This window comes from Sinocyclocheilus grahami, unplaced genomic scaffold, assembly GCF_001515645.1.
Source record: "Sinocyclocheilus grahami isolate Dianchi unplaced genomic scaffold, SAMN03320097.WGS_v1.1 scaffold4.1, whole genome shotgun sequence".
NCBI lineage: Eukaryota > Metazoa > Chordata > Actinopteri > Cypriniformes > Cyprinidae > Sinocyclocheilus > Sinocyclocheilus grahami.
In genome coordinates, this window is record NW_015505183.1 from 726425 (window position 1) to 736687 (window position 10263).

The 10263-nt window shown below is 35.4% G+C and overlaps 1 protein-coding gene across 2 annotated transcripts in view; it reads right to left on the reverse strand.

Annotated features, from left to right (window-relative positions):
- Positions 1-10263, reverse strand: part of LOC107582353 (striatin-3-like) — a 36246-nt gene that overhangs the window by 6750 nt on the left and 19233 nt on the right. For both annotated transcript variants that reach the window (XM_016268160.1, XM_016268152.1), the window contains exons 2-7: positions 6045-6148; positions 5887-5960; positions 4203-4281; positions 3855-4031; positions 3594-3732; positions 3362-3503 (exon numbers count right to left, since the gene is read on the reverse strand). In XM_016268160.1, the coding sequence (XP_016123646.1) occupies positions 3362-3503; positions 3594-3732; positions 3855-4031; positions 4203-4281; positions 5887-5960; positions 6045-6148 (715 nt within the window). The remainder of the gene's footprint in view (positions 1-3361; positions 3504-3593; positions 3733-3854; positions 4032-4202; positions 4282-5886; positions 5961-6044; positions 6149-10263) is intronic.

The window sequence follows — 10263 nt, forward strand, 5'->3', positions numbered from 1 at the left end:
GGGGGGGGGGGGGGGGTAAATTTATGAAGTAAACAGCAACTGCAACTTACTGCAACATATTATATTAGTTAGAAATATTTATACTTTCCAATAAATGTTTCATTAAATAAAATTTGTAGTTTCATTAAGTAATTTTTGTTTTGTTCTGTTCAAAAATTGTTTTGTATTATGCATTTTGTAAAAGGCATTACTTTATTATATTATTGTTAATTTATATAGTTTTATCTTTAAAAACATTTTTTAACCATTTCATAGAAACATACACTGTGCAACCCTTATAGATGATACAGTGATAAGAAAATATACACAGCGCTAATGGTAATAAATGTCTTGATTTAAGGGTGACACACACTTCACACATATATATGCCACTTTACCAAAAATACATGTCCTATATATGGTAACATTTACATAATCCTTAGTTTAGAAGTGGATCAAAACAGACAGAAGTAAGACAAAAAGAGTCTTGAGATAAAGAAAGCTGAAGTCAGGGTGTGGGATGGATGCAATGAGCTGATGTGTTTGACCCAGCTGGCTCTGGTCGGAGCAGTAAGAGAATCTCCTGTGCTGGAAGCTGTCAGGAATGCTGATGCAGCAACTGGCTTAATTAAGTTGCTACCGCAGGGCCAGCGTGTGCCACAAAGCACTGACTTAAAGCACTGATTTTTATTAACGAAATACCAATAAAATTCCTAGTATTCTGGACCTATATGACAGCTTTGACTTAATTGATTATTCATTACTGATGCACGTCTACTATGCACGTCTAGACACACTACGATTAAAACGTTTGGGGTCAGTAAGATTTTATTCAGCAAGGACACATCGAATTGATCAAAAGCGACAGTGAATTCATTTGTTACAAATGATTTCTATTTCAAATAAACGCTGTTCTTTTGAACTTTCTATTACATTTTCCATTTTGAACTTTTTTTTAATCAAAGAAACAAAGTAAAATTATTACTGTTTTCATAAACATATTGACCAGCACAACTGTTTTCAACATTAACAATAATAAGAAATGATTTCTGAAGGATCATGTGACATTGAAGACTGGAGTAATGGTTGCTAAATTTTAATTGAAAATTGATAATTAAACAACATATTTCATAGTAATATTTTTACTGTTTTCTTCAAATAAATGCAGCTTTGATGATCATCAGAGAACAAAATCCAGACCCCCCCCCCCCGAAACACTTCTGAATGGTAGTGTAAGTGACAGCAGAGAGGAAAACAATAATTGATTAAGAAATGCTATTAACTTGCAATATATCACAGACTATTACAAATAAACCACTTCTTATGTCCTATCGGTGCTTTTTAACGTCCTTTTTGGATTCAGTCTAAATCTCCATTCACTTTCCCTGTATGCTAAAGACATGCATCTCTGTGCTTCGTGGGAGAAAGAAAACAAAGAGCTGAACCAACATGAGGGCAAGTAAATGACAATAAAATATTCCTGTTTGGGTGAAGTAGTCCTTTAATTCCAGGCCTTATTTTAACCCTACATGATAATAGGGCTGTCAAAATGGCTCAAAAACTAAATTTAAATTTTTTACTTAAATATGATCAATATTCGAATTTAAAAGGCATAATTTCAGTTAGGAGGAAAAAAAGCTTTTGGCTTCTCTCCTGAGGCCACAAGAGGGCGCATCGAGCAAAATATTATGCACATTTCTTCAAAGCATAATAAAATAACATGACTATCTTTGAAAAAAGTGCATAATGTTTAAAATAAATGTTTACCTTATATACACTGAACAAAATTATAAATAACACTTCTGTTTTTGCCCCCATTTTTCATGAGCTGAACTCAAAGATCTAAGACTTTTTCTATGTACACAAAAGGCCTATTTCTCTCAAATATTGTTCACAAATCTGTCTAAATCTGTGTTAGTGAGCACTTCTCCTTTGCGTGGTCTGCGGTTGTGAGGCTGGTTGGATGTACTGCCAAATTCTCTGAAACGCCTTTGGAGACGGCTTATGGTAGAGAAATTAACATTTAATTCACGGGCAATAGCTCTGGTGGACATTCCTGCAGTCAGCATGCCACGCTCCCTCAAAACTTGCGACATCTGTGGCATTGTGCTGTGTGATAAAACTGCACATTTTAGAGTGGCCTTTTATTGTGGCCAGCCTAAGGCACACCTGTGCAATAATCATGCTGTCTAATCAGCATCTTGATATGCCACACCTGTGAGGTGGATGGATTATCTCGGCAAAGGAGAAGTGCTTACTAACACAGATTTAGACAGATTTGTGAACAATATTTGAGAGAAATAGGCCTTTTGTGTACATAGAAAAAGTCTTAGATCTTTGAGTTCAGCTCATGAAAAATGGGGGCAAAAACAAAAGTGTTGCATTTATAATTTTGTTCAGTGTAATCAATAAAGTTGCTTAATTAGAAACAAAACAGCATCATGCATGTACGTATAATTTAATACAAAGGACCGAAAAACCAATCACAAACAGTACTTTCTTCATTTAAAAACTTGAGATGCAGTGGGATGGGGAAAACTTCTATAAAGTCTTGAGACATGTTTTTTAAAAGTTGAACTTACATGGCTTTCTAAACATGCGGCTCTCTTGTGCGAGACGAGAGTGCAATGGCGATAGATGTCCCTCTAGAAAATGCAATAAATATGCGTTCTGTGTGAACGGCTTGGTTTCGGTTTTGACGTAAACAACATCTTCCCCGCATTGATTGTTCTCTTTTTCTGCAATATTTTGCATGAACAACGTAGCAGCGCCACATCTAGTGGGTTCAACTGGATAGGCTAAGAAAAACATTAAAATGCAATGACACTTACATCGTCATCGCATTTCGTGCGCCATTGATGAGGCTGCCTGACACACACCTAAAATTCAAATGCAACGTTTTTGCATTCAAATGTGGATTTTTATTTTAAATTCGATGAATATTCGAAATTCAAATATTTTTGGACAGCCCTACATGATAATAGACCCACAGACATGGCTCAATCATCAAACAGTCCTTTGAGATGTGCCCTGCTTCATTACAGATCTATAATCTATAGAAGCTTGTTTACACCACAGGATAAAAAATTAAAAAGGTAATTGCAACTTTTTATTCCACAATTCAGACGTTTTCCCACGCAATTCTGAGTTTCTCTCACACAATCTGAAATGTATTCAGAATTGGGGAAAAAAAAAAAAATCATAATTTGTCTCTTTTTTTTTGCAATTCTGAGAAAAAAAAAAGTCCAAATTGTTAAACAAACTTGCAATTGTGAGAAAAAAAGTCAGAATTGTGAGACAAACAGGTATCCATAATAATCCATAATGACAAATGATTATTAAATTAATTTTGTCTATTTGAAGTTGGCAAGCACCATTTTACCCCATTCTGTGCCGTCTCCTGAACTCCGAGCCTCCCCGGCACCTTCTCCATCCTCTGCATTTACCAAAAAGTCAAACTCCTTCAGTGCCTCCTCTGTGTCGGGGTCATCCGGTAAGTCGGAAGCCAAACCTTCATTTCCGACCTGGAAAAGTTATCGTCATAGGACAGATTACATAAACAATCATATATTGAGAACAATAACATGTCAATAACTACTAAAATTGTTACGCACCTTAATTTTATGTTTCTTTATTCTACGTTTATTGCTCCTGTCAGGCACATCCTCCATTATGTCACCCTCATCATCTTCCTCTTCATCACTATCATCAGCATTTTCTAAAAAATTAAATGTCTCCAGAACCTCTGGATTCCTGTTAGACCAAAGGCATCATGAGCAATGCTTTACAACAGCTAAGATGGAAATCTTTCCTTTAACTGTTTATATTAATCTACCAGCTGAATCGACCCCAAAAAATTCCAAAGAGATCTATACCTGTTCATATCTTGTCCCTTTCTTTTGGCTGGAGACTCTCCTCCATTGAGAATTTGCTCTAGGTTCTTGGTTTCCACAGAACCGTTCTGCTCAGAGCCCGACAGCCCCAGTAACGACCGCACTCTCTGCGACCGGACATCCAGTATTGTGTCCGTATAACCTACTTCCTGAAGATATCTTGAAGGATAGAGAGGTATAAAGACAGTCAGAACAGAGCTCAGACAATCAGGTGCCATAAACAGGCATAAGGTGACGACGCAGGTGCCCATGAACTTAGCCGGACTGATACTTTCACACCCACATAGGATGTATCATTCAGAGAAGCTCAATGACTCGAGACTAACTTACTGTCTGAGGAGCTGCCTGCCCTGTTTCCACGTTAACTGGCTGTTCTGAGGTATAGCCGAGACCTCTGTATCTTTGGTATCTTGTTTAAGAAACAAAATAAATAATAAACTACATCAGTGCATGCAGAACAAAACATATGTATATACACATACAAAAGATTGGGGTCAGTTATTTTTTTTCTACTGACTACTTTTTCTTAAAATTACTATTTTTATTCAGCAAGGCATTAAACTGATCAAAACGACAACATTTATAAGGCTACAATTTTTTTTCATTTCAAATAAATGCTGTTCTTTTTATTAAAAAAATGTATCACAGTTTCCACAAACACATTAAGCAGCACGACTGTTTTCAATAGAGGTCGACCGATGTATCGTTTTGCCGATTAATCGGCACCGATAGTTGATTGCTGGAACTATCAGTTATCGGCAAAAATCCATGCTGATAGTTTTCCGGGTTGCGTCCATTGCTGGAGCGGCTGAGAAGGGTCTGCTGTCATTACACAGTGCGAGAGCGCCCTCTAGTGGTTGAAATCACTGACAGCACGTGCTATTTTCAGACGTGGAATTAAATGCAGCCGACAGAAAATCCTGCCGCACCACAGAGCGCCATTCACATAGTTTTCCTTTAAATTACATTATATTGGTCCCGAATCGTTGTTAATGTACATAATGAATTGTGTATTGTGCATTTTCAGCAATACATTTGTCTTTCTGTGGCTCTAATAAAGTCTGTATGCTTCATTTATAGAGGTATAATATAGGTTGCGCTTTCTTTTTCCGTTTGCTCCGTTTTTTTAAACACCGAACTTCAAACTCACCCATGCCAAATTGTTCATTCTTGAAGTAAACTTGTGTCTGTTTGGTGATTAAATAAACTGTTTTAGACCGCTGCTCGAGTTGAACGCGACGCGTCCGGAGTGTGTGTGATACCGGTGAGTTCTCCTAGACTCAGCGCTGCGCTTTTAATTTGATTAGATAATCATCAAGTGTTCAAGAATAGAAGCAGTTAAAGTGTGAGAGTATACATACAATATCCATATGTATATAATTTTAATGCTATAGCCTTTGTGTATATATTTAAAGATGTGCCTCTTTAAGCATGACAGTTGAAATGAAATGGTAACACTTTAAAATAAGAGTCCATTTGTAGCATTAAGATTAATGAAAGCTGTGTAAGTATTGTTCCTTGTTAGAGTGTGTTAATTTCAACATTTACTATTATTATTATTTTTACTACTACTACTAGTGGTTCAGTAATGTTTTTGTTAATAAAGCACTATTTTAGTTTTTGTTCAGTATCGATTTTAAAACTATCAGTTAATTAATCTGTCTCGGCCAGTGTGGTTCAACCTAGCTATCGGTATCGGCAAAATCCACTATCGGTCGACCTCTAGTTTTCAACATTGATAAGAAATGTTTCTTGAGCAGCAAATCAGCTTATTAGAATGATTTTTGAAGGATCATGTGACACCAAAGCCTGAAGTAAATTCAGCTTTGCCATCATAGGAACAAATTACATTTGAAAATATATTAAAATAGAAAACAGTGACAAATTATAATTGTATTTCACAGTATAACTACTTTTACTGTGTTTCGGATTAAATAAATGCAGCCTTAAGAGACTAAACTTCTGAATGGTAGTGTATTGTACACATTTTCAATAGTAGGTTGTGTCCACTTACCTGATTCAAAGCTAGGCATTTTCATTTCACCTTGATTTAGTTCTGTCCCATATTTTAATTTATGGAATTTTGCTCTGGTAATAGAAGTGAGAATCTTTGTTAAAATGCATAATATTTTATATAAATGAAATGTTAGAGGAAAAAAACCCACTACAAACCTTTCTTGCTTTAATGCATATTCTAACATTTTTATTCTTCTAACAAGGTCATTCTTTAAATTTTCTTGACCCTTCCTTTCTCCTTGGAGGAACGCTATTCGAGCCTGCAAGACAAAAAAGGAGGTCAAAAAGGTTAAACTAGTGCATGTTATGAGAAATAATATATTGGCAATAAATAGCGATACCCTTGCCGACATCACACTAAAGGGAACATTTAGTGCAATATGCATTTGTAAACGAATCGTTTGATCGGTGCAGTTCTTTTTAATGAATCAGTAAAATCGATTGTCGAATCAGTCTGAATGAAAGCCAGAACCCAGTTTTAATTGGCTATAAGATGCCCTGGAAAATCAGACCCCCCATATATATCATATATAAATCAGACCCATTTTATATATATATATATATATATATATATATATATATATATATATATATATATATATATATATATATATATATATATAAATAAATAAATGCACAGATCTCTTATTTTCTAAAGAGGAACAAACACAAGGCCACTGGCAGGCGATGGCCCAGAGGAACAGAGCTCTACAGAGCAGGTTAACATTGGCAAATGAGAGCAGCTGTGCAACTTGACCCCTCTTAAAGGCCAGGAAGTGAATGAGAGGAGGCAAGGGGAGGGGGTATTTATAGACAACCCAAACCCTCAACCTTTGCTGGAGAAAAAGAGCTCTTGCAGGCTCTCATGACAACTTTATTTGTTTGGCAGCTAAACTAGAGGACATCCTGTGCAGTTTTCATAGAAACAGGGAAGGTGAAGTGGTCTTGTCCTTTACAATTCAACCATACAATATTTTCCTAAACCGCATAATGACAGATAGAAACATAGGGTTTAATAAAACTTGTTAAATGAAAGTGAAGTTCCAAATTTCACCTCTAAAAAGACAAGTTTATGGGCAATTCATTCTGACTCGTAAAACATAGCACAACAAGCAGGACAGTGATACACCAGTCCATTGATCGAGTCAACACTACCTTCACCTCATGAACTAAAATATTTAACTGTTAAACTCAAATACCTGACAAGCAAGCTGAGAAGCATTGTGTAATACTTTGTAAACAGAAAAAGGTCCCCCAGTGAAGCAACAGCAACAAATTTAGTAACATATATTACAACAAGGGCTGTCAATTCATTCAAAATTATGAATGAATTAAATGATAGGCAGATTAAATCACAATTGCTTATCAATATTTGCTGAGAAAAGCCTAATAAATTCAATGACAATAATTAAAAGACATTACTTTACTGTAACAGATGGTTAAAGCGCTGAATGCATGATATATCTTTCCATATTGGCTGATGTTAGAGATAATTTCCCGGCATTGGCCTATACTAAATATTTAGTCGGCATGAAATGGAAATGGAAATGGCGACAGTATTTTCCCTATTATGAAGTATATACGGATGAAATGGCTTCTCAAACAAGAAACATTTTTAAATATTTTTGATTAAAGATTATGATGGAACATTTTTTTTAATGATGATGAATACATGATTTATAACAAACTCAACAATATTCCATAAAAAAATACAAAGTCAGTTTTGTTCTTATGGTGACTTTAACCGTCATCATACTCTTTTCCTTTATTTGGATTACCTGTACCATCATCACTTCAAACTAGGGCTGGGTGATATGGCAAAAAAAATTTTTTTAACTAGTCAACTTGAAAATGTAACTACAACATGATTCAAGTAACTTTTTCTTTATTAACCCTCTAGTTAAAGAAAATTCTATTCTAAGCGCAGCACACATTAAGTTGTAATCATGATGTAAATGTTAAACAAATCACTTGTTAAATATCTTTGCAGAAAAGATGCATGAACTACAACTACATCTTGTACAAACTTGTCTTATACATATTATCTGTTCAGAAACAATACGAGAAAAATACTTTAAAAAAAATCTTAAATCAACGTAATTCGAATTCAAAATGACTGAAGGTATAACACCAGTAGACTATTAGGCTATTAACTATAAATGTTCTGTAAAAACAGTGAACAACAGTTTTCAGCCTGTCGGCATGATGCAAACATGAAATATCAGACATAGTAGTTCTTTACAGGTTTTTTTATTCGATTGATCTGCTTTTACATTGTTTTTTCTATGTAAACATGGACGTGTTTGACTGTTGCGTTCGCGTCTCTTGCATGAAACGGCATTCTAAAAACACAGAGCTCTAGTTATTAAAAGATGTTCAACTCCCATCTTCTTGCATTTTTTCCTATTCCACTGCCCACGTCGCATCTCTGTCAACACAAAGGCGCATTCTGTGTGAATGGCACCTAGCGATATATTCTACTTATGGTCCTTCACAGAGTGAGTCACACGTGAGCGGTTAATCACGTGCGCCGGCATGCGGTTGGATCGTTCTTTTCTCTTTACTGTTATTGTCAAAGTGTCTAATTCTAACGGTTGGTAATATTTGTATTCACAATCGCGATTCCTCGATTTATAAAAAAATTAAATCATGGCAAAACATTACATTCGAATTAAACAATAAAATCTGAAAAAATCGCCGAGCCCTGTTCAAACTAATCTTTAAAAACACTAACAATTTCATCATACTGTTAAATGCAATCTTTAGGTAAATCTCAAAAAGAATATAGATTTTCAATACTGCACATTCGGATGATGCCTAATTACACTAAAATCAAGTGTAGAATTAAAATAATATTATTCAAATTAATATTTTAAATAATTGATTTTAGTATAATAATAGTATAGAATTTTAAAATGAAAATAACATGAATCGCTCCATTGCCATAAGCATTCCTCATTATGGAATTTACATACAAGTTAGGAGCATAATTAAATGTTAATTTTCACAAATAATTTTTGTGAAAATGTTTAATTTTATAATACTTTAAAAGACATCCAATGAAACTCAACTAATTAAACTACCCTAAGAAAATTTTAGATCGAGAGAAAAGGCCAGTGAGAGAACACAGGCTGGGTTGGCCGCTGAAAGCCATAACGCTCTTGGAAGGAGCTTTCACACAAGACAGCTGTCCGTACTTGTCTTCAGACTACAGTGAGACTGACACACAGAGGCCTGCACTACTCAAAAGCACACCATGTGTATGACCCCGTAACAGCACTCAGCACTGATTGCAAAAAAATGGTTCTCTGAGCTACAGACTCATACAAAGACCAAAATACATCTGTAAATAAATCAGTAACTATGGCATCACTGATTGTCACTGCAAAGAGTATAAGGTGATAAAGTTCTCGAGAAGACCTGTCTAAGCACCTGGCAGAAGTCTGCTTTCACAATCCACCCCTACGTTCACAGCACTGGAATCAATGTGTGAGGTCACTACATTGAGACACCTCACAGGCAGCCCGGGGGAAACATAGTGAGATCACTGGCCAAAACTAGAGCCTTACAAAGGAGCAAGCTGCAGCGCACGGGGCAAGAATAGCCCTCATCGACGCATGACACATTCCACCATACAGTTGTCAGATTAATGAGTTAACAGCAGAGAATATTACAAGCTAATGACGATTTTACTAACTGACGACTAACCTGTCGTCTGACAGACAATCTCACGAAAGCTGTTCGACTACTTGAATTTTTTCATTTCTTTGAAATAAACTGTACTGGACGAAGACGTCTTTAAAAAGACCACTAGATAGTAAGTTGACTGTCAAAGGTGCAGGTTGATTTACCCAAAAAGCACAAACTCTGTGGCGCTATGAAAAAATGGTTCTGTTTGAGCATCGCTTGGTTTGTCCAATCGATGGCAGACATGGGAACAGTCAAGAAACCTATTTGTGCAATTCTGTTAAGTTAACACACTTCAGAATCTCGTGTGCAGCCCGACCTAAAGCTGAACAACCTGCATATCATGAAAATATCTTTTTCAACATCTTTCATTCTAGGCATCCTCCAAAACCGATGTCTATACACTACTGGTCTGTAGCTGAATCTTCATTGCTACAGTCTATAATGTCACATGATCCATCAGAATATGCTGATTTGGCACTTAAGAAACATTGATTATAATAATAAAAAAATGTTGTAGACGGTTATGCTGCTTTTAAAAAAATGTAAAAAAAATAAATAGAAAATACAAAAATAGAAATCTTTCGTAACATTATAAATATTGGTTGACCGATATAGTTTTTTTGACAGCTGATGCCAATATCTATCAGGGTAGATATATATATATATATATATATATATATATATA